The following is a 23,971-nucleotide window of genomic DNA, read 5'->3' as shown; positions in this document are numbered from 1 at the left end:
AGGAGGGGCTGCTGGTGGCTGAACCTTTAAAATAGCATTTGACTTGAACACCATCCTTTTTGCCAGATCTAAGGCAGGGCCTGCCCACCCATGAGGCAAGGTGCAGCAACCGCCTCGGGCAGCAGGATCCACGGGGACAGCAGATTCTGATGTAGGTCTTTGCTTACCCCTTCTTCCCTTGAAAGGAGGGGGTGCCATTTTGTGGTTTGTCTCAGGTGCAAAAAATGTGTTTGGCCGGCCCTGAAAAGCTGCTTTCAGCAAGATCTCATAGAACTTCTGCGAGATCTCGTCACTGCTGTGGCTTCTCAAGTCTCCCATGTTGCAGGACACTCTGTCCCCTGCTGCCAGAGCCAGGGAGATGTGGCTTCCAGGTTCCTGCAAGATCGCACCAACCTCTCACAATATCTCACCAAGAACCCACAAGTTGCAGCCGTGTGACCCCAGTAGGCGGGGGGGGGCACCTTCCCATTTGGCCTCGGGAGGAAAAATGGAATGGGCTGCCACTGACACCATAGTACCCAGGTCACATGAACTTCCCACTCTCTGTTCCCAGTCCCACTGAACCTCCAGAGCACCTTCTTGCAGTGCTTGTGGCAGCTTAAAATCAGCTAGGGCTTGACTCATCTGAGATGGGGAAAATATGTCAGTGTATCTCTGGCTGAGCCACAGTTAAGGAATTACACCAGCAGAGCCTGGCTACCCCAGAACCTTCCAGCTCAGAGATCTACTAGATCCTAAACCCTATGTGTCGTAAATCATCTTGGATTTTTAAAGAAAGGGTGGTAAAGAAAAAGTTACAAATAAATTAATATTCATAGAGATGATAGGGTAATTCTTCTGTTATCCTAGCCATCAGGTTTTTGAACAAAAATCTTGATTTGTCTGTAGAGGTTCTCTACAGCAATAGAATATCTGTCCCATGTAAAAGCTTATTCCTAACCATTGCAGTTTATTGTAGGAATGTTCACATTCTAGAGATGTATTGTTGCTGGGCAGGAAGGAATACAATGCGATAAGAATTGCAGGTTTTTAACTGAAGCAACAGTTGTAACGGGAAGTGGTTACAAGAGCTTACTCAAGTAACTGATTAAAACCCAACAACCTTGTTGAAATATCTGTCTAGGTTAGACAGTGGAAATTTACGTTAAAAAGTACTTGCTCTTGGTAATTCCCCAGAGAATAGCAAACAATATATTGATATTTATTGTTCTCGACTTTGGAGAAACCATAAAATATTCCACAACTGTTAAAAATGCACAACTGTGGTGCCTGACAGGTAGCATGTATATAAATAAAGTGTAGTTTGCAGCTTCTATCTCTTGGTCTTGCTTGACCACTGTATATAATGCTTGCCTTGCTGTTAAAGACGTTAAGGACGGGGCTGTGGTATCTCCTTTAGGGTTATAGCTTTGTGGTAGAGTACCTGCTTTGTATGCAGAAGGTCCCATGTTCAGCCCCCAGCATCTCCAGGTAGGGCTGGAATGCCCCTAGTCTGAAATGCTGGAGAGCTGCTGCCAGTTAGTGGAAACAAGCCAAGCTAGATGGACCAATAGCCTATCTCAGAGAATGGCAGATGAAGGTGATTGACTACATGGGCCTGGCAGAGATGACGAGCAGAATCCGAAACCAGGGAAGAGAAGCAGCGGAAGAAGAATGGAAAAAATTTAAGGACTATTTAAAGAAATATTACAATATTAATGAAAGTTAGAATGATGTTGGATTAGAAAGTAAACGGTTACTATTAGTAACGGTTAAGACAAGGAGAATAAGGAGGATTAAATTAAAATAAAATAAGGGAAGGTTTGCTGATTAATTGATTAGAATCTGGAATACAGAAAAGGGAGGCATGAGGAAGTCGGGGAAGTAAGGTAAAAGAAATTAAGAAATGAAATTGTACTTGTTTTTTTTGTTTGTATTTTTGTTTGTTTATGTATTTGTTGTGTTTATTGTATTGTTATGTTATGTTTTTGTGGTTATAAAAAATTCCTTAATAAAAATATTATTTTAAAAAAAAAAATAGCCTATCTCAGAATAAGGTGGTTTCCAGTGTTCCTAAGTAAGCCACTTGATGCCCATTCCCTTACTGCAAACTTAATACTTATGACTAATGGCACATGGTTCTTAGCTTTCCTGTATTTTTACTTTTCATGTAGACCTGATGGGCAGAAAATAATTGCATGTCCTTGCACACAGCTCCCAAGATTTCTAAATGCAATTCCTCATGAAATGAAAACATTTGAAAAGAAGAATGGAAGATGGGCTGTTTACACAGGCATTCCTTTGATCTATTGACCTGAGTCACCTGTTTTAATTGATGTATTGTTTCAACTGGATTGCTTTCTTGCATATGTTAAATATGGGTGTTTACCGTATATTTGAATTTATGTGTAACTGGCTTTATACTTGTAAACCACTTAAAAGCTATTTCCACATTAAGCAGCATACAAATGTAATAATAATCGTAATTATCTTAAATCTCTTCTTCAGAGAGAAAGAAATGGTTGTAAGTCAGAGGTGGGAATCCTGTGGCCCTTCAGATGCTGTTAGACTCTAACTCCCATTGGTTCCAGCCAGTATGGTCAGTGGTGATGAACGTTATAGTCCAAAAACATTTTGAGAGCCACAAGGTTCTTATCCCTGCTGTAAGTAGATCTGTATTCAACCTCCCTTTCCTCATGATTTCATCATTATTTGGAAATAATGAACCAAAAACCTTTCATGAAGCTTTTCCAGATAAAAAAATGTTACTTCAAAAGCAAAGGCATAGGTACTGTTTTGCTCACTCTTCCATGAGGTCACTCTTCTACAAGCAGCACAATAATCAGGTAGCTTTTGTAGTGCCAATTTCCTTTGAAAGAGAGAGCCCATGTTCTATTTAAAATCCTTGTAATAAAATCGTTTTGTTTATATCAGTTCAGAAGGGGAAATGATTATAGCAGGCCACAAAGCAAAATTCTTTGAGACCCTCAAATCCAGCAAGTACAGAAAACATAAGCCACCAACTGTAAGTAGCTCAGCCAGAAGCAAAGAAATAGCATGGTCATGATAGACTGGTAGGGGACTAGCAGAGGCTGAATTCACAACTGAATAAGTGTGTCCTGTTCCTGAACACCCTTGTGGTGAACAGCCTAATGAATAATCCTTATTTACAGAGACAAAGACTAAAAAGGATGTATCACTTGAAATAACAGCATACAGTATATCCACAAACTAAATAAAATATTAGAATTGTCAGTTACAGTAATTTAATAACATATTTACCCATTTTTAGTGAGCAAATGCTCTTACCAATTTGTGTTTAAAACCACAGTGATGTTGCTGGCAGATGCAGTGATGTAAATACAAGGTGGTAGTAGACTGGGTTGTTTAAAAGAACAAAGTCTTCATATGTTGTAACATCTTTTGACAACCCACTTCCAGCAGTTATTCTTAGGCTAATAATAATAATAATAATAATAATAATAATAATAATAATAAATAATTGGAATATATTTCTTTTTAGGAAAACAAAACATGTCTGTACTGCAGTTTAGCTTGCTTTCTCCTGATGGGTTTCTGTTCATTTTTCCAATGCCCTTATCCTTCTAAAGCTTGTGGAAAATGCTTGTAAAATACATCACCATTTTTTTGTTTTTATTTTTATCCTAATTATTTTGCATAGATTCATAGAACTTTTGAATGGCCAGAGACTGGTGGAGGAGGCTGAACCAATTGTTGACACACAGCAACTCTGAACGTGAGTCAAATATCCAGCGTAAAAATTGTGGGTTCACCAGACAGAAGGTGTCCTTGTTTGTATCCTTAGAAGGTCCCTTTTGTTTGTGAAAAAGGATGCAGTGTTGTGTAAGGTCCTGCTAATGAGAAGGAGGGAGGGATTTTTTGTCCATTCTTCTCTATATATTCTTCCAAGCAATCTCCCAAAGGATTCCACATCCTTCTGGAGCAAATCATCTATTCATTGCTTCAGATGCCTCATGAAGACTTTTATTTGCCCAGGCTTTCCCTGACCCATCCTGTTTTTATAATGTTTTGTTTTCCCTGTCAGCAGTCCAACAAAATAGCTAGAGGACCAAGAAGAGAGCAAGTATAATATCTGCAGAGCCTCCTGTCTTTACAGTTGTAACCCACTTGATGGACTATCATCCTGGGGGAATCTATACCTCTTCTGATCTCCTCCCACTTGCCCTTAGCACACACACCCCAGGAATACTAAGGGCAGCAGTGGAGCAGGAGGCCAGCAGTATACAAAGGTTCCCATACAAAGTTCCTTTTGGGAACTTAGGAAAACTCCCTTGATGCATTCGTATTTACTAAATAAATTGCACAGATTTCAGTTCTTTAAAAAAATAAATTTAATAAACTGTATTGAACACAGGTTACTTCACATTTCCAAAGTTTAAACTTTTTTTTACAAATCCACTGGCTTCATTATACTGCCTGTTCTACTGTGTCACTTGCTTCAAGTTTTCTGGTAGTTGATCAACTGGAAATCAGTCTGAGCTCCAACTACGTCAGATGTATTTTCCCTGCTTTCCGCAACAATCTGTTCAACTGTTTTTGAAGTTTCAGGGTCCTGGGAGCAAGGACTGGTCAGAGCATCGTGAGGACTGTTGCACTGAAGAGGCAATGGCATATCTGGAGGAGGTTCAGAAGTCTTGCCCGCAGCAGATGGAGTGGGCATGGACAAAGGAAGATTCATCATGTAGAATACATTGCCCAGCCGCCGGGACACCTTTAGAGAGATAAGCAATTACAGTAATTACTTTTTAAAAATAATGATTACATTTGATGCCCAGCTTAACTTTACACATACATTCTATAGCAAATTGTCCACAGGACTGATAAGGACATGACATTTGGGCCTTCTAGGTCTGGGTGATCCAGCCATTTCACGGCAGCAAATTGGACTAGTAAATTAATCAGGGATGTCTTCCATTGACTCTCCCTCTCCTCCAAATCTAGGCATGGCTGAAGTGCTTTGGCACAATTTATATTGAAAAAGGAAAAGTGGCACTTAATAGCAGCGGCGGAGCAAGCAGAACACTCAGTGGGGCCTCCGAGGAGTCTGCCTGCCTCCTCCCACTCAGCTGCCCTACAGCTGAAGGAGAGGTGGAGGGAAAACTGTTTGGGGCAGTGTGAAGCCTGCGGGTACCCAAGCCACCACGTCACTCCCAGGCTCTCTGCAGGCCCCGCGGTGAGTGCCACCCGCCATTTTGTCACCCCCCTCAGTGGTGACACCCGGGTTGGACCGTCCCCACCGCACCTCCTTCCTTCATCCCTGCTTAATAGTTCAGTGTTTTCCTTCTCTGCAAGTACTGCCATTTATCATGCTCTGAGCCATCAATAGTGCAAGTCATGGATTTGATCAGATAAGGTTAAAGAGAGGAAGGGAGAGAGAAGCTGAGGAGACAATAAGAGCTGCACAATGATTAAAATGAAAAACAACAGTACTTCAAGACCAATAAGGTTAATTCAAACTGACAGAAGATAGGTATGTAGGATGGACTTGCACGAAATCTTAATTGTTTGTATAGATAAAAGGGAAGTGGATTTTTATTAACCTTTTTTCTTTAAAAGAACAGCCAGAGAAATAAAGGCTAAAGTAAACAATATTTTACTAGTCTGGGGAAGGAAGGAAAGGGGGAAGCTGCTTCTTTTAAAAACATTTACACATCTCTTTTTTGGTTTTGGAAGTCAGTTTAATCATATGCGGACTACCAAATGTGTGTGCTGCATAAAAGTTAGAGTGCAGTCTTAACACACATACACACAGCCAGTGTTGATGACATTGGCATATACCTCGCAAGACGAATGCCTCGGAAGACGAAAAACTCGCAAGATGAAAGAGTTTTTCGTTTGTTGAGTTGCTTCGCAAGACGAATTTCCCTATGGGCTTGCTTTGCAAGACGAAAACGTCTTGCAAGTTTGTTTCCTTTTTCTTAAAACCGCTTGAAGAGGTGCAGTTGTGACTTTACCGTGCTTCGCAAGACGAAAAAACTCGAACGAATTAATTTCGTCTTGCGAGGCACCACTGTACTGTACAACATGCACATTGTGTTCTATAGATGGGAGACATATTGGATTTTCGCTCTAAATCCTGTACATCCTGTACCTTTCTCAGTTGTAATAATCTGTTAAACATGGTTTTATTGTCAACCATGTTGTAAATGGGATTTTTGGTCAATTTTACTGGACTGGACTAATTTTAACTATTCCAACATTGGCTTTGCAATGCACACTCAGTGATGTTTCAGTCTCTAGGTTAAATATTTCTAGCTATGATTGCTATTAAAATTCAGGGCAGTTTCAGCCTTATTTTGTGAGTCTTGGAATGCTACTGGATTCTGAACTTCATGTTGTGCTAGTGACTCTCCGGGTCTCTTGTTCCACTTTTGCACTTCCAGTTGGGTGTGGAAACAATGAACCAAGAGCATAGAAGCTGTTCTTTAATCATATCCTGAAAACCTATTGTGGAGATGCATGCATCTCAGTGTTTGAGCCAGATGTGGATATCGCTAAGATACCCTTCGTATTCTCAGTATTCCCAGCCTTTTTAAGCAGATCTGTCTAGTCTTATGTCCAGTTACATTTTTAAACAGCAGAGTATGTTGTGAATTTAAAATGTTACAGAAATAATTTCCTGCCTATCATTTGGGGTCAGGCAGAGAGCTCAACACAAGCCACAACAAGAGAGTGAAAATGCTAGACATACACACATTTTCTAGGACACATCTTTCATTCCATATTTTGATTTTCACTATGTCTACTGGCTGTACCTGAGACCGAATCTTTAATGCAGGTCCAAGTTTTAATCCCATTGTTTCCAAAAGATGTTCTTCTGTGAGTAGCGGTAAGGTTTCTCCATCAATGGCATGATCTTTAAATATCTTTAACAAAAAGGAAAATGTGGTTGGTGAAAACACTTTTCAATTTTTCCACATTGTGGCAATTACCAAATCAAAAGTAGCAAAAACATGCTCTAACTAGAGGAAAATATATTTGTTTAATGATACATCACAGTCACCAGGATAAATCAACAGCACCCTTTTAATTATTTCATCAGTGTGCCAAATCCAGAGTTTTGGTATTGTAGAAAAGTATTCCAAATGCTGTCCCTATACCTGTGCAACTCTACACTCAGAGTTTCACCAAAGTCTGAGTAGAAATAGTGCCGGAACATTTCATTTTGTGGGAATGTACAGGGATGCAGGAGAGGATATATTGACTGATTATATCCTTATCCAACTTGTGTTAACAAGTTCCCAAAATATCAGCAGAGTAAAACATTCCCCTTTATCTTAAGTTTGCAACAGTAGCGTTTGCTCAGGTTCGCTAGAACCTCTATAATAATCACTCTGGTAATTTCCCCTTTATTCCCTCTTAAAATACAAGACACGACACAGTCCTTTACAAAAGTATAAAAAGGGTTTACTCACATTCTGTTCACATCAGATCCCAGAAAGGAAGACTTAGGCTTAATAAAGTAATATACATTTGGTATCTATCTTATAAGAAGATAGTTCCTTTGTCCTCTCTTGGCTGGGAGCCAAGAGGGCATCTTTAGCTTAGTAGATGTTGCTTCTTCGAAGGAAGAGAGAGAGATGGCTGCCCCTGCCCTGTGCTTTTGTCGTTAGCTTCACAGGTGAGGCCACACCCACCTCTAGTCACACGCGGAGGAAGTCTGTCCCAGCTCAGAGGGAAACAGGAAGTTTACCTGCTGGCTGGACAAACATCCCTCCCCGTGTCTAAACATGTACACTCTAGGAATGTTGTAATTGACTGTTCCTGTGTTTCACATCCCACACATTTTGATTGGATTTTGATAGGTAAAGTTCCACTTTTAGATGTGGGAGATATTAGACCGACAGCCAAAAAATAACTTAATTTTACTGATTAGTTTATGTTTTGGATTTAAATTGTAACCTGTCCAAATCTCAACAATTAGTTTTCCTGGAGTGTCACTTTGAGAAGCGAGCGAATGGAGGTGGCTAGGCTATGCCACAGCTCACAACTTCTACTAGAATTGTAGAGTTGGAAGGGACCAAAAGGGTCCAACCCCCTGCAATGCAAGCATCTTATTAGTAGTCTACCAATACATTTTCTTGCCACAGGCATTTCATTCTCTGTGCCTCTTGGTTGGTGTCCATTAGAGGTATCCCTCAGAGAGGAATTTAGCCAATGGTTCCCTAGTTACCCCAGAGAGAGCCAATGTAATGCCTTCCAGATATTGTTGTACTGCAACGCCCATGGTCTCTGACCATTGACTATGCTGATGAGAGCCAGAGTCCAACAACATCTGGAGGGTACCAGATTGGCTACCCCAGCCTTTCAATGCTCTTCTTGCATCGAGTTCCCATTAGTCTCCCATTCAAGGTTTTGACCAGGTCTGGACCTGCTTAGCTTTACTAAGGATGCAGCATCAGGTACTCTTTGATCATTTTCTGTGCCAATGTAAATAATGCTTTAGCTTTTCTTCACACTATTGGAACATTTATTCCATGGCAAGTATTTCTAAGTAGTTTTTTTAATTTAATTTTTAATCAAAATATACAAAAATGTAGGGGCACAACTCCACAAAAACTGAATTAAATTAAGACCCATAAATTTCAGAGGGCAACTTAAGCCTGTTTCACACTCTCCCACTGAAACCAATGAGACTTAAACATCTTTGTTTTTGGCTGAACCTTAGCCAACAATTTCATATTTTGAAACCATTGATAGATCCCTTTGTAGAATATTAAACAAATATTTAATGTTTATGACTACCTGAATTCAACCTATATTATTACTTTAAGGGGAATGGTTTGGGAAGGAACAGGCCGAAAGGAAATATCTTTTTTGTAACTCCCATTGAGTCTTATGAGAACTGAATGCAACTGGATTTTCCTATGCTTTTCTTCCTTTTCCTTACAGTTCTTACACCAGAGTTCTTTTTGTTGTTAGTGAAGTTTGTTGGTTAAATAAAAGAAGTCAAGCCTCCAAGAACCATCATTCTCATTAAGAAAACCTCAACTGTTGCAATAACCTGTGCATAGTCTGAACATCCTGGAAGGCTGATGATAAAACTGTATACGTCTTCAACAGTCCATTTGCGGATATCTTCAATTGCAGAAATGTCTTCTCCATTCAGAATCAGGCTGGAAGTGGCTATGGGAATGGAAGCAAAAAATAGTTTTTGCATTCAGTGAGTGGCAAGCAAATCAAATCTTAACGTGGAGGTTTTGAATTTATGTTGTATGCTAGGGGTTAAATTAGATATTACACTAAAGCTGTGTGTAAAGTAACCACAACAGCCATTTCTCCTCTTCAGAGAAATCTTGGAACAAGATGATTTGCAACAGAGCATGATGAAGGGGAGGGGGACTTAGTTCTTCTCCTGACTTCTGTTTTTGACCCCCTCAGGGTTCCAGGATTCTGCCTCCCCTTTTCTGGTCATGCTTTGAATAAAATGGGTCACTGCACACAGTTTCGATGCAGCTTTTAGTTTATCCATGACAATACTCTGTATCACCATTGTTCCTTATCACCTATGATTCCATGCATATGGATTTCACACACAACCTATATGTAACACAGAATTTAGATTTCCTGAAAAAAATAGATTACTTTTTTAAAAAGAAAGCTTCCTGTAGTTATTGTAAAAAGCTTAGTTCTTGAAGTGGCAGAATTGCACTGCATGTTGCTACCTGTCTTCCTCCTACGTCTCCAGCCATTCCCTTCTACATCCCACACTCCAGAGATTATGAGCCTCTGGCCTGGAGGCCAAATGCTGCCCTCCAGGTCTCTCTGTCTGACCCTTGGGCCACTTGTTTCCCCAGCCGCCGCCACTGCCGCTGCCACTTGCTTCTCCCCAGGTCATTCTCCTTGAGAGTTTATGCCTGGCTGGAATATGTCCTTAAATTAGGATAATACCCGCTGCTTGCCTGGATGGGGGGACAGAGAGGGATGTGTGAGTGGGTGGAAACTAACCTACTGTAAAAGGTAAAATTTACATTTATTGCTCTGCCTACCTTTTGTCTCTGCTCCCATCCACCACTAGCAAACCCCCCCCATTAAGGTTGTTCAAAAGGGAATGCAGCCTATGGGTGGAAAAAATGTTCCCCATCCTTCATTACCCATACCCATACTACTGTCACCACTGTCCCAAAAAAATCCTTTCCTAAGGCTTTCACATTGGGCATAGCCGGGGGGGGGGGCAGCTGCCCCACCATCAAGTAGATAAAAATACTTAACTAAAAGTAGAAATTGTAGAAAGATTTTGACAGGTATTTATGAGCACTTGGGGTCAAAAGAAAATTTAAAACAACTGTTGTTGAGACATTTCATTCCGAATCTGCAAGACAGAGGAGGATGATAGGTGGGTGATCTGCCCCCCCTCCAACTTAAATCCTGGCTATGTCCATGGCTTTCAGGTGAGGTTTTGAAAAAGCAGGCGCCCATGTACAGCTCAGTGCTAAACACAGAAAACGGGTGCATTTTTGCCTTTTCACTTTTTAAAGGTCTCCAAAGTGTGAAATGCAGGTAAATTTAACTTACCTGATGGTAGCAGTGGGTTGCTGGGTACAGAGAAGCCATATGGCAGAGCAGAGAATGTGAACGCTGACGGATAAGTGTACTTCTCATCAAAGGCTGTGCAAGAACTGTTGGGATCTTTCTCATTTCCGTTGCTGCACCCATTTGCTTCGCTGGGCATTTCATGGCTGCCAGAGTGTTTTCTCAAGCCATGCTCGTATTCCTTGTCATTTTTGGTGGCTGCAGCAGAAGGCTCTGCTTGGACCTTGTTCTGTTCATGCTTGCTCAGCAACTCCACTTCTGTTTCTTTTTTGTCGTCTTTCTCTTCTTCAGCGGTTGCGGAGGAAGGGTCTATGCTCTTGTCCTCTGCTTGGCTCTTGATGCCGTTGGTGTTACACTCAGTGGCTTTGTGATTCCCAGCTCTTCTGCCAGGCCGACGGCCTCGCTCTCTTTGCAGAGTGCTGACGGGTGGGTATGGGCTCGTGGCCATCACCATGGTGTTGCCGTGAAGTTCATCAAGAGTAGTACGATGAACGTACAAGTCGTTAGGAAGATGGCCCTCAGGTACCCTGTGCCTCCCTCGGAAAGCAACTGGGCTAGCCGGCATGCCGTGATAAAGAAAGGGGCCTTCCAGCCCCAACAATCCCTTGCGGTGAGCTTTCTCTATTTCTTTTTGTTGGAAAATGGCATTCATTTCCATCTCCATCCTATGCAACGAACATGGTATAAGCAATGAGGAATGCATAAAAGGAGATGAACTATTTAGCCTTCTCTGCCTGAGGCCTTGAGAGAGCCACTTTATATAATGCAGCTGTTCATGTGAGCTCAGCATATGGTTAGGCAATCACATGAAAACTTCACCAAAGCTGGAAAACAAAGAGTAGCTCTCATGCTTGAACATTGACGCAACTTATATGCCCCCTTCCCAAATGAGCATGCTTCATTTCCCCATGGAGGAAGCTCAGTGTGCATAGGGCCCCCTTCAGATTAATGCAGACTCTGTTGGCCAGGGGGCATGGCTGATATATGCTTCAGCGTCTAAGGAGCATGCTTGCCCAGTTGTGCCTGAGAGCACCTTCATGGATTCATACTGAATGCCTAAAGAGGAGTCATGTTGAAACTCTTAACCAATTCCAGGCCACAAACCCAATAATACTGCTTAGCTGACTTCATACTGAGGATAGACTGCCAGTACTTTTGTAGGAGGGATACAAGTCCATACTGGAACTTTAAGGTTGTGCAGTTAAAGTGTGCTGTCACTGTAAGAACAAATTTTTTTAAAAAGCCCAGGAAAGTGTTGGGGAAATGCTCAGAAATGTGTGGGATGAACAAATGAGTAACAAGAAGGCATGTAAGCACCCAACAAGCAAATCAAGATGAATAACTGCCCCATGAACAAATCAGAGCAAATGTTCAGTAAAGACAAGACATAGTCTAAACACCATGTAAACTTTGTGCAATCAAACCAGGATAAATACTGAACAAACGGGTTACAAAGAGAACATAAGAAAGCCTGCTGGATCAGGCCAATGGCCCATTTAGTCCAGCATCCTGTTCTCACAGTGGCCAACCAGATGACTGGGAAACCTGCCAGGAAGCCCCAAGTGTGAAGTATGAGTGTCAAAGTGTTAAAGGTGCCCAACTATCTTAATTCACTCTAGTAGGACAGTGAAGAAAACTAGCAGAAAAATTAAGAGCTCTGCCTTTCCCCATTATTATTCCAAGTTCTATTGAAATTACTCTACCTGGCAATATTCTGTTTCTGAACCAATTCCTGCCGTCTGGTTACAGCTTCCATGGATTCTGGTTGGAGGAAACTGTAGCCTAAAAAAAATAATGGGTAGAGGGTTAAATATTATTGGTTGAATAGTTATGTCATGTAAATGCAGGTTAATGCACACAAAACAAACGAAAGGGCAGCTATTGGAGAGAAGAATAGCTACAACATGTAATCATGCAGTGATGTGCATTTTTTTAAAAAGCCTCAAGGGTTTCTGCAAAAGAAGTAGGGCAAGTGAATTTCAGTTGCAGACTCGTTCACTATCTAGCAAACGTCCTGGCACTTCGCTGCCAAGGTCTGTGTCACACAACAGTTTCCCTAGCATTGCTATTTAAGCCTGCACCCTATCTCATGCAGTGCCCTAGATGAGGGCTTCATTCCTGGGCTTTGCAATGTGGAAATCTTAAAACTTAAAAAAGTTAAAACTTAAAAAAGCTCTGCTGTCTTCCTCTCAAAGGCCTGACCCAGTCATTGGTGAGGAGCATTTTCCCTGGCCACTAAATACCAGTTGCTGGGAATCACAGGTGGGCAGAATGCTGTTGTACTCATGTCTGGCTTGCAGGATTCCCAGAGGCATCTGGTTGGCCACTGTGAGAACAGGATGCTGGACTAGGTGTGCCACTAGCCTCACCCAGCAGGGCTCTTCCGATGTTCTTAAGTTCCTCACTTCCTGGAGAACCAGATTGACATTATTAACAGGCACCACAATCTGAAGTATATTTTACTTGTAAAGAAGCCCCACTGATTTCCAATAGAACTTGCTTCCAAGTTAAGTGCTTGTTTGGATTGTAGCATTTAAACACAAAAGTTAAGTGGTTTTCCCCACCCTTACCCCCACTGAATATTGTGAAATTTATGGTGCATAAAATCATTTAGTGGAGCACACTGGCTACCAGATTCCACAGTTGAGGTCTGCATGCATTGGCAGTTTTCAATCCAAATCTTGCAACAGATAACTATTTGAAAAATGTTACATGGCATAGAAATGTTTGCTAAGAGGAAGAGTGAATGTATATTTTGTATTGTATCGAGGAAAAGTGAAAGATGCCTATGTGTTCTGGAATCTGTCTGACAGTTGAAGAATTCCAAGCATGTGAATGGACTGTCTCAGTGACCCAGATTCTGATTGCTTGTTAACATGGCACATCCTTTCCCCACAGCCTGTAATAAAGAATTATGGTGTATTCAATATTTCTACCCATAGATGGCAGTCTAGCCTTTTCACATGGTCCAACCCCTCATGGTTCCTACTTCTCAAGGTGTGTTTCTGGTTGTTGGACAGTGTGTTTTTAATATTTCATCGTATCTGCTAATGTTATTTAGAAATGGGATCTGCAGCAAAATGTTGCACTATGGTGTGGTCCTGTTCAGTGTTCCAGCCAGCCTCCTCTATTCCATTCCATTCCCCCTCCCACCTCAGTTTCTGAACCCACCCACCGTCTGCAACAGTCAGTCAGTAGTCCATATCTACTGAGCATGCTCAATCATTGGGCATACTACCTGCAGATGGGTGGACAAGCAACAACTGATTGGAGGGCTAGTAGTTTTTTTTCTCTTAAAAAAATTATACTTCTGCAAATTATGGTGCTTTGCTGGGCCCACTGGCACCTCCCACTTGTGCATGGGAAGTACCATGTGGGGTACACAAGCTGATTAACTAATTGATGAGATGTGCATAACTTTGCAGCTATGTATTCAACAGTAGCTCTGAATCACAGAATCATAGAGTTGGAGCAAGATATAAGCTGCCTTCATTTTCATTTTTACATGTAGCAATAGCTGGTTTTCCTTACAAGTTTGTTTTTTCAGTCTTGATCCCCAAATGTAGAGGAAGACGTGGGCAGGAAGGAACTGTTTCAGGGCTTGCGTCACCTTGCCATATTCCTTGGATTCACAGCCAGCATGGCCGGTGACCAGAGGTAATTCAGCATCTGGAAGGCCACAAGTTCCCCAGCCAAGCACTATGACAACCGTTATTGATGGGTGAGAATGCTCCAGCCATCATTATCTCTTACCTGCCCCTTGGTAAACACGGTTGGATAAAAGGTTTGGCATGGTGGCATGCTGTGGAACCGAAGGACCAAGGTGGGAAGCTACGTGAATCTGCCTGGGATCAGCTGGTGCCAACATCTCAGTTGAAGGTAACAAATCTCTAGGATGGTAGAGAAGTATCTGGTTAAGGCAGGGACATCTTTGCAGCAGTTACTATAGAGGAAAGCTGTTCAGTTGATAAATTTATCTAACATTAATAAAAGTTGAATAAAAACAGGATGGCAAAATATTTTGCTGCCATATAAATGGCACACTAATTGGCAAAATAGACCAGACAGCCTATGGTTACTCATTCGGTATCCAGAGCCCTGGAATACAGCTATAATAAACACTTGGCAGAGCCACTGCCCCTACTGATGAGCAGATTGCCTGCCGATGGACAGAGCATGATAAGAGTAGAAAGAGACAGTGCCACAGCTTGCAAAGTGGGGGGAGTCGGGGGGGGGGGAGCTTAAAGCATTTTTAGAACTGCCAATCAAATATATGCTATTTTATGCTTAGACATTATGCAACTAATACAATAACTTGTGGGTATCAAACAAGACTGTTCTTTTACCATCCAGTGCTTATACTCTGTAGAAAACCAATGCATATTTAAAGGCTAATTTATGTTAAGTATGCCAGACTCACATTTCTTACCCACCACCAATAAAGGGCAAGTTCAGTAACAATTACACAAAAGCCACCACTAGCATTGAGTTGTTAGAATACCCCTGCTCCCTTCGCAGAGCTTCCAATCCCAGCATTTCCTGGGAAGAGGGATTCATTGTTAAACAATTTTGAGAATTGTAGCTTTATAAGAGAAATTGTGGGGAGGGAGTTTCCTGACAACTCTTAGTAACAAACTACAGTTCCCATGATTCCTTGGATAAACCAATGCTTTTTAAAGTAGTATGATACCACTGTAAATATATGGTGCAGATGGGACCTTAGTTTAGTCTTCAGGTCAGCTTTTTCCATCCAGGTGTTCTCCAGATGTTTTGGGTGACAGTTCTCATAATCCATAACTAGTATAATCATTCTTTAAGCATTATGACAGCTGCAGGCAGAGGATGTGTTTTTTCCTTCATAATTAATAGTTTAGACAAAGCCTCTTTTAACAGTTGAAAGAGAAATACCTTTCCATGAACCGAGGCTCAAACTGTGTAGGAATGGCTTGGATTCTCTGCTGACCTGCTCCCATTAGTTGTGGATTTACTGCCATCATCTGGTTTCTCATTATAATCTCTTGTCGCTGTCGCAATTCTAACACAAATCAGACCATGTTTCTTTGAGTAAATATATATCATAGATGCCAGAAATCAGAGTCCAAACCAAAAATTATCTGAAATAGTATCTTCACCCCCTTATTTCAAGGTTCTAAGAATTCCATTGCTAAATTCAGTTGATAAATTTATCTAACATTAATAAAAGTTGAAGAAAAACAGGATGACAAAATATTTTGCTGCCATATAAATGGTATTTTATGGGATTAATTGCAATCAGTAAAATAATTTGCAATTTTCCCCACTTTCCCACTTAGATATTGTTCTTGTGCAACAGATATCAGTGTGATACTGCACATAAACACATAAATTACACATATAATTTAAAAACAAAGTGAATATATAATGAAATGTGGAGAAACTTTTAATTAGGTGGAGTAGTATGGTAGCCATTGCTCTCAATATCAACCTGCCAAAGTTCTCTCACTATATCTCTATCTATTCTATTCTATTCTATCTATCTAATCTCTCTCTCTCTCTCTCTTCTATTTTTTACCCACTCTTCACCATTAGGTCCCAGGAAAATAGATTTTTAAATATTAAAAACTGAAATGTCACAGAATTAGGGTGGGTCCTGAAAACATGCATCTCGTGTGTTAAAAGCCAGGGTAAAGATGTTTGTCTTCAACATATGATAGCATACCCCTCAACCGTTCCGATTTGAGTGGGACATCCCAGAATTACAGAAGCCATCATCACTTCTGATTGGATCCTGGAATGTTCCATTTTTTGGTCTCATGCTCTCGTACAAATCACCTGCCTCACACCAGAGTGCTGGACCAAATGGTGCTAATTTTTTGGTCTTCTACTCTTATGCGAATCAGCTGGCTCCCACAAGCATCCCAGTGTTGACTAGTAGGATGTTGGAGGGTATGCAACAGAAACTACATAATGAGGGCACATCTGTGGGGAGGGAATTTCACAACCTAGGAGCTGCCCCTTCCCAGGCCACTGCCTCCCCTCACTTCTAGGGGTGGTAGAACTTCCAAAAGGGGACCTTCTGCTGATCTTAACACACAAGAGGATCGCTAGGGAAATGGGTGGTCTTTGATATATTTGGGGCCGAAGTGTTGGTCAGTATTCCATCTTACCGCCTGCTGCCATACCACTTGCTAACCGGTATAAATGCTTGTCTTCCAAGGTTCCCTGTTCCCCAAGGACTGACATTTTTCTCATGTGATCTCGAGGAGTCATGGAGGGATGCAGATGGCTTTTCCACTAGTTATTGGTGAAACTGGTATGAGCTGAGAGGGGGGGAAAGAGAAAGCATGATTTATAATAGAACAGATATGTTGTAAATATCAATGATACATGAGAGGAATATAAAACTGTACAGGTCCTGCTTATCTGAAGGACTACCTCCCAGGCCCTGCCAGAATGAAATCAGCTAAGAATTCTGGAGGTACCATCTATATATGATAAGCTATTTTCAGACCCAGTGTGCTTGTCATGGTAAGAAGAAGTATAACAGCTTGAACAAACAAGCAGGCTGGCATTGCACACTGGTCAAATTGCATGTATTAGACTGCTCCTTTTTCTAAAGCTGTGGAGAAACAAATGAGAGGCTGGCTTAGTGTTACATGTGAACCAGAACTTATGGTTTGTTCATCTCCAAGCTTTGTTCTTGCCATAGGCCTCAGGTTGGAAACTGGGGGAAACAGAATGCCGGACTATATTGTGCCAGTCCACTGAGCCATCTAACACAACAGGCAGCAACCACCTAAGGTCTCAGGCATGGGTCTCTTGTAGACCTCCAGTTTTTGGAGGTCCTTTCCGGTACAGATGGTAGGTACTGAAAATGGAACCTTACGCATGAGGATGAGGGGATCTTCCCTGAGCTATGGCCCCTCCAGATAAGGACTGTGAAATAGCTAAGAACCTTGAAGCTGGGTTTGTGTAAAAGAATATGCACCAGCTGTCCAAGACTGCATTTGTGTAGGACTCTCTGCTGATCCTATTCCGTAAATCCGGACTGTACAGCACATTATAGGGATGAAGACAAGTTAATCTCTGCTTTTAGAGTTTTACCCTCAGCAAACCCTTCTTGGCAGCAGGCAGAACCACTCACCTAGTGCTAATTCTGTCTCGGTTTATTAGGCAAAGGGTGGAAGGGCAGAATCTTTATGGACTAAAAGCACTTCCATACAGTTAATCATGTTATGAGAGCCCAAAAGTGTGTGTGTCCATTCTGTGCAGAGGGTTGAAGAAACAGATTTTAAAAATAAACAAAAGTCTAAGCTCTTTATCTGGTGACATATGTTCTACTGTTGAAAATGCTTACTCTTTTCCCTTCAATTAACTTTCAGTTTTATATGTACAGCCAAGGTCCATCTCTGAAACCTTTTTAGAATCTTTAGCGCAAGAGAGCATATTTAAGTGCTAATTCATGCTTTGTATTTATATAGTTGTAGGTTCAATCTTTGTGGCTCTAGTTCAGCCAGCCTGATGCCTTCAAGTTGTTTTGGACTACAACTCCCATCAGCCCTGGTGTAAAGTAAGTACAGTGGAGGCATTATTATTATTATTATTATTATTATTATTATTATTATTATTATTAGTTTTGGGAAAGGAACCTTGCTGTGAACAAGATAATGAATTTGGTGTATTCCCAGAACAAAAGGGAGCTAATGCTGATCAAAGACAGGAAGTAGAAGATAAAGGGCAGATCCACACCATACATTTAAAGAACATGGCTCCTCCTCAAAGAATTCTTGAAACTGTAGTTTTCTCCTCCCAGAACTACAATTTGCATATACTTACCAAGCCTCAGCTCCCAGGATTCTTTAAGGGAAGTCATGTGTTTTAAATGTGTGTTGGATGTTCTTTAAGTGTATGGTGTGGATGTGTCCAAAGACAGAAAGTGAGTGAGTGAAGCCAAGAATCAGAGCATGCTATAGTAAATTAGGTAAGAGAGGTTCAGAGTAATTTTTCTTGTGTTTAGATTGATGGGAAAGAGATTTTAAGTAGCTTCTTCAGAAATTCCCTGTAAGATCATGGGAATCAACAGAGAATATGCTGCCTTTAACAAAAGCTCCAGAACTTACTTCTGCACCTATCCCAACCTCATTCATGCCTTCTCTCAGAAAAAATACTTGAATTATTATGATGTGTATCCACATACAATCCTATAACAAAGTACTCAGGGTGGTTTACAATAAAAAGCAGGGGGAAATACAATTCATACAAATTGATCCTCAAGCCATAAGCTGGAGTTCTTGGTTTTAAATGGCTTCTGTAGTTAGTAAAGTTACATTGGTTTAAATTAAGTGGGTTGAATCAAGACTTGAATAATGCTTACAGTAGACACATCACAATCAATGGGATGTAAATTTGTCATGATCCAGTCCAAGGATTCAAAATTAACTGACTTGTGGAAAGGTTGCTTGTCTTGTACCCCACTAATAGCATCACCATGTAGAGATAATTACAGCATTGCTAAAAATTAGAAATATAAATTCAACAAGCTGTTACTTTATTTGTTTAAAACATCTGTGCCCTGCCTTTCCACATTTGGCCAATCCCATTTATAAGATTAAAAATAACTCAAACACAATAACAACAAATAACAATTTTAAATGACTGTCAATTATTCATAAATATTAGATGATTATCTGAACATTACTTCTGGCGCCAGGTTCCATATGTAAAGCAACCACTTTCTCAACAGGCAATATTAAAACAACTGGCATTTTTATTACCCTGATGTTCCATATAGGTTACGATCATTAGCCATTGTATATACTTACAGCAATTGCCAAGACCTCAGTTTTGAAACTGGGCAAGATTGTATGAATATCCAAGAGCTTGTGACTTCGCTGTGGATCTTTTCTTCAGGCTGGTTGTGTCGCTTGGTTGGCTTTTAAGACACATTGGGATTAGCCCATCAAAAAACTCTTAACTAACGATGACTTTGCTTTAAATACAAACTCAATTTATCTTGATTAGCCTTCATCCCTGTGTTTAAGCCCTCCCCACTCTGACATCACAGGCCCTTCTCCCAGACCATCTCTCAGGAGGGCTGTAAAAAAACAACACATAATTACTTACAAGTAGCACATTCCACTGAGCTGATAAACCTATTTTAACATTTAACCTGTTAAGCTGGTGTTAGTCTTTAAGGCAATTGGTGCGTCCTCTGAAAATCTGAATTGTTCCTGAAATTATGCACTTGGCAACAGAAAAATGATCACAATTGTTCTGACTGTTATCAGTCCACAATTGATTTTTTAAGAAGCTGTTTACTTCTGCCACATGACAGGTCTGTTGCCCCATAATTACTTATCCTGTAGGGCTGGAAAGATTAAAGTGCTGTTAAGCACACTGTGAGGCTAACAGGCGGATCAGATGGTTATACTGCTCAAGCTCACAGTTTACTCTTTAATTCTCCCTGTCAGTTAGTTAACACCTCTCAGGCTGAACTGAGATGCTAAGGGCCTCTTCACAAGTTATCCATTTCTTAGTGAGATGTAGGGACAGGTCAAATTACCTGTTCCAGGTAGCCTGACACATTACAATTAGAACTGGGGTGATTAATACTGACAACACCCCCTTGTCTGGTTTCAGAGAAGCACTCCCTTGCCAAGGACATATAACTGGAAGCTGCAGTCGGTTGAAGACAACTTGGCCCAGCCCACGCAAGGCTAACTCTGCCCTGATCTCCCTTTTCTCAGTACAGTATTCACTAACTGAAGTCTGGCTTTGACCTTCCCCAGAAAAGACCTGCATACCTTGTTATATGCCACTTCCTACTATTACTGTACTTGCTCAAACTTCTTCTGCGTTCACCAGACTTGCATGGGAATGATGCATACTGCTTTCAGTGGCGTAGCGTGGGTTGTCAGCACCCGGGGCAAGGCAAATAATTTGCGCCCCCTAACCCGTGGATTTGCGCCCCCTAACCCTAACCCCCAGATGTTGTGCCCGGTGCGGCCGGCCCACCCTGCACTCCCCACGCTATGCTACTGACTGCTTTACTGCCTGTACCTTGGATTTGTAATCAAACTTTACAAACTAATAAGAAGATTAATCTACTGGGTCACCTGTTATGCCAGATGATGCTAGGCCTGCCCTCAATTTTTGACGTCATGTGCCCCTGACTCCCTAAAGCAGGGGAGGGAAATGTCAGGCCTGAAAGCCAAATTCAGCCCTCCAGACCTCTCTGCCTGGCAATGCCCCTCACTGGCTCTGCACGATGCCCTCTTCAGGAGTTTTTACCTGGCTGGAAGTGCTGCTGAAATGTCATCATGTCTATTGCTTGGTCAGTTGGAGGATGGACAGGTGTTTGGGTGTAAAATGTAAATTACTGTATGAGTCTGTAAGGGTAACAACCATTGCTCAGCCTTCTTTTTCCTCTGGCCTCTCCCACCAATGCCGTGTGGCACTCAAAAGGTTGCCCACGTGAGAATGTGGCCCTTGAGCTAATATTGGTTCCCTGTCCTAAAAGGCTTCTATGCAAATTTGGGCCCCGTAGATTCATTCAGGAGAACGTAGCTGCTGGTATAATAATGCGGTCCTAAGTGTGCTCCATGCATACATGCCATCTTGGAATGCATCTAACTGAACCACAAGGTGGCATTCAATGAAATTTTGCCCAACATAGACCCATTGAAATCAATGGACCTAACTTAGTTGCAGGGGAAGCGGGTGGCGCTGTGGGTTAAACCACAGAGCCTAGGACTTGCCGATCAGAAGGTCGGCGGTTTGAATCCCCGCAACGGGGTGAGCTCCCGTTGCTCAGTCCCTGCTCCTGCTAACCTAGCAGTTCGAAAGCACGTCAAAGTGCAAGTAGATAAATAGGTACCGCTCCGGCGGGAAGGTAAAAGGCATTTCCATGCACTGCTCTGGTTTACCAGAAGCGGCTTAGTCATTCTGGCCGCATGACCCGGAAGCTGTACGTCGGCTCCCTCGGCCAATAAAGCGAGATGAGCGCTGCAACCCCAGAGTCGGCCATGACTGGACCTAATGGTCAGAGGTCCCTTTACCTTTTTTTTAAAACTTAGCTGCATTTATTAATTTTGACGGGTATACCATGGGTAAAACTTAATTGAATACTTAGGGTCACCATATTTCAAAAAGCATTTTCAAAAATGAAAATGCCAAAAGACCCAGGGCAAACCATCACCTTTGGGAAATTCTCCCTAGTCGTCACTTATGTCTTCGAAATCCCGGTAGTGTCCAGGAAAATCTGGACATATGGCAGCCCTAGAATACTACCCATTATGCTCATGGACTGCGGTGGCATGCCTGGTATGGGTCTGACGCTTTGCACATCCTGTGGAGAGTGCAGGGATTGGGAGGGCAGTGAGAGCGAGGAACTCATCACAGGGCCATCAGCAGGCACTGAGGCTTTCTAGCTCCAGCACAGATTGATGAAGTCATTGCTGTGAGCCAAGGTCCAGTAGACTCTGGCCTGGTAAAACAGGGAACTTAGGCTGGTTCCTGACAGAAACTATAATGAAATTCAGCAAAGAGAGGGGCATTACCCTTCCACTATCAGATATGTTTAGAATTTAAACAGGTTCCACACACATAATATTTGCTGCAATCGGGGGAGCAGGGACTAAATAATAAATAATGAAATGAAGCCAGTAGTTTTGCAAACCCACCACCATATACTGACAGGCAGAGTGGAACCCAGAGAAGTTCTTTCAATACTGGGGAGATATACTTCCAACTGGTCCCAGTCAACAGCCTGGCTCCGGGGTATGAAGCATCTGGCCTTCCAGGCGTTCTTGGGCTCCAACTTCCAACTAGCTCAGCCAGCATGATCAAAAGTCAGGGATGGTGGGAATTGTAATCCAGCAGGAGGGCCACAGATTAGCCACCCCTGGCCTAGTGGCCACTTTTTGAACTAACCAAAGTTTCTGAATGGTCTTCAAAGGCAGTCCCATGTACTGTAGAACACATTACAGCAGTCAACCTTAGATTATACTGGTGCATGTATGACTGTGGACAGGCTATCTCCACCCAGGAGAGGATGCAAAGGGTTTTGTTGCAGAGGCTACCAAGCTTACCTAGGCTTCCAGTGTCAAAGCTGGATCCAGGAGTACGCCCAGCCCTATTACCTGATCCTTTAGGGAAAGTGCAGTCCCATCTAAGACATCTTGAACACCACCTTCCTGAACAAATAGCTACCAACACAATCCTCATCTTCTTGGGACTGAGTTTCAGTTTACTGCCCTGCTTCCACCCCCATTACTGATTCCAGTCACCTTATTTAATTCTAGATGGTGCTTGGATCTGATACAATGGGTAAGCTTTGTCAAGCTGCTTGGCAACAGTGACCACAATGCTCTTAAGTTCAAACATACATGTGGGTGGGAATGTCAGACAGATGAGCTTTTCTGGAGACCTGAATTAATTGCTTCTTAACAGCCCAGCAGGACTTGCGTGCTTTTCTGTTTCTTTTTTACACTCCCTAGGTTAATTCTTGTCTACCTTAATTGTGGCATTCTGGTTGGCATGTGCAACAGAGTTGCTGCAAAAGAGCTTAAAATCCAGTTTTTATCATTCTTGGATCTTTCCTGTGGCTATTTTTTTTAAAGGTCACTTTATTCAAACATCCTCTTCCGGACTATCTGTACTGAGACACTAGCCTCTGTCTGAAGATCTGGCTGTGCCAGACCCCCTTTCCATATATTTGCATTTGCTTCCTTAACGTTTCTCTTTCAAAAGTGCCAGGGCATTTTCTTAGTTTCTAGGGACACTTAGAGAACACATTCACATTTCACTTGAAACTATGTTTAGGGAAGCTTTTAATGTTTGATGTATTACAGTATTTTAATATTTTTTTGGAAGCTGCCCAGAGTGGCTGGGGAAGCCCAGCCAGATGGGTGGGGTATAAATAATAAATTATTATTATTATTATTATTATTATTATTATTATTATTATTATTATTATTGAAAGGGACAACATCTGACATCTGTTCAGCACAATCACTAAAACCTAGTTCAAATCACTAAACCTGCTTAAGGTGTCTTAAACCCTTTCTCAAAAAGTTCAACAAAATCTTTAGCCTTCTGCTTCATTGGTGAAAAAGAAGGATCAGAATCTCTGCTCTACAATACTGCCCAGGGCACTTCCTGCTAAGGGAGCAAAAGAGAAATGTCAACTTCATGCTTGGCTTGTGTGCTCCCAGCTGCATCTGGCAGGCAGCTCTTGAGAAAAGGATGCTTGTTATGTACTGAGTTGAATAGGATCCAAACTGCAGCAGTCTGATTGGTCCTAGAACAATAGGATCCAAAAGGCAGCAGTCTGATTGGTCCTAGAACAATAGGATTCAGAATGCAGCAGTCTGATTGGTCCTAGAACAATGCAGCAGTATGATTGGTTGGCAGGAACTACCCAATCATGCTCCAGATA

The 23,971-nt window shown here is 41.8% G+C and overlaps 2 protein-coding genes across 10 annotated transcripts in view; one reads left to right on the top strand and one right to left on the bottom strand.

Moving 5' to 3' along the window:
• Window positions 1–4,378: 4,378 nt before the first annotated feature.
• Window positions 4,379–16,803, bottom strand: SAMD7 (sterile alpha motif domain containing 7). Its single transcript, XM_053390517.1, has 8 exons — window positions 16,701–16,803; window positions 15,463–15,589; window positions 14,308–14,444; window positions 12,258–12,336; window positions 10,537–11,219; window positions 9,026–9,147; window positions 6,777–6,887; window positions 4,379–4,732 (listed from the first exon to the last, which is right to left on the bottom strand). The coding sequence occupies exons 1-8, from the start codon at window positions 16,801–16,803 to the stop codon at window positions 4,460–4,462; spliced, it is 1,635 nt and encodes a 544-aa protein (XP_053246492.1). The 3' UTR covers window positions 4,379–4,459.
• Window positions 4,660–23,971, top strand: part of LRRC31 (leucine rich repeat containing 31) — a 39,508-nt gene continuing 20,196 nt past the window's right edge. For 3 of the 9 annotated variants that reach the window (XM_053390508.1, XM_053390498.1, XM_053390499.1), the window contains exons 1-2: window positions 16,759–16,846; window positions 18,015–18,103. The gene's annotated coding sequence lies outside the window, so the exon portion shown is untranslated. Of the gene's footprint in view, window positions 4,756–9,117; window positions 9,185–14,101; window positions 14,212–14,347; window positions 14,434–16,758; window positions 16,847–18,014; window positions 18,108–23,971 lie in introns of those variants that run through there. The other 6 variants (XM_053390502.1, XM_053390503.1, XM_053390501.1 and 3 more) reach the window with 5 other exon arrangements.

The sequence above is a fragment of the Podarcis raffonei genome, chromosome 5 (assembly GCF_027172205.1).
Source record: "Podarcis raffonei isolate rPodRaf1 chromosome 5, rPodRaf1.pri, whole genome shotgun sequence".
Classification (NCBI taxonomy): Eukaryota; Metazoa; Chordata; class Lepidosauria; order Squamata; family Lacertidae; genus Podarcis; species Podarcis raffonei.
The sequence above is the reverse complement of the archived record's forward strand: the minus strand, read 5'-3'. Positions and strand labels throughout refer to the sequence as shown.

Bases quoted from the DNA above. Each gene is read 5' to 3' on its own strand.
- SAMD7 (XM_053390517.1), bottom strand. From the start codon at position 16,803: ATGACTCCTCGAGATCACATGAGAAAAATGTCAGTCCTTGGGGAACAG. The intron at 14,445-15,462 runs GTATTTCTCTTT...CTACCATCCTAG, and splicing joins GAGCCTCGGTTCATGGAAAG to AGATTTGTTACCTTCAACTG. The intron at 12,337-14,307 runs GTAAGAGATAAT...TATTTTTTTTAG, and splicing joins CCGTGTTTACCAAGGGGCAG to GCTACAGTTTCCTCCAACCA.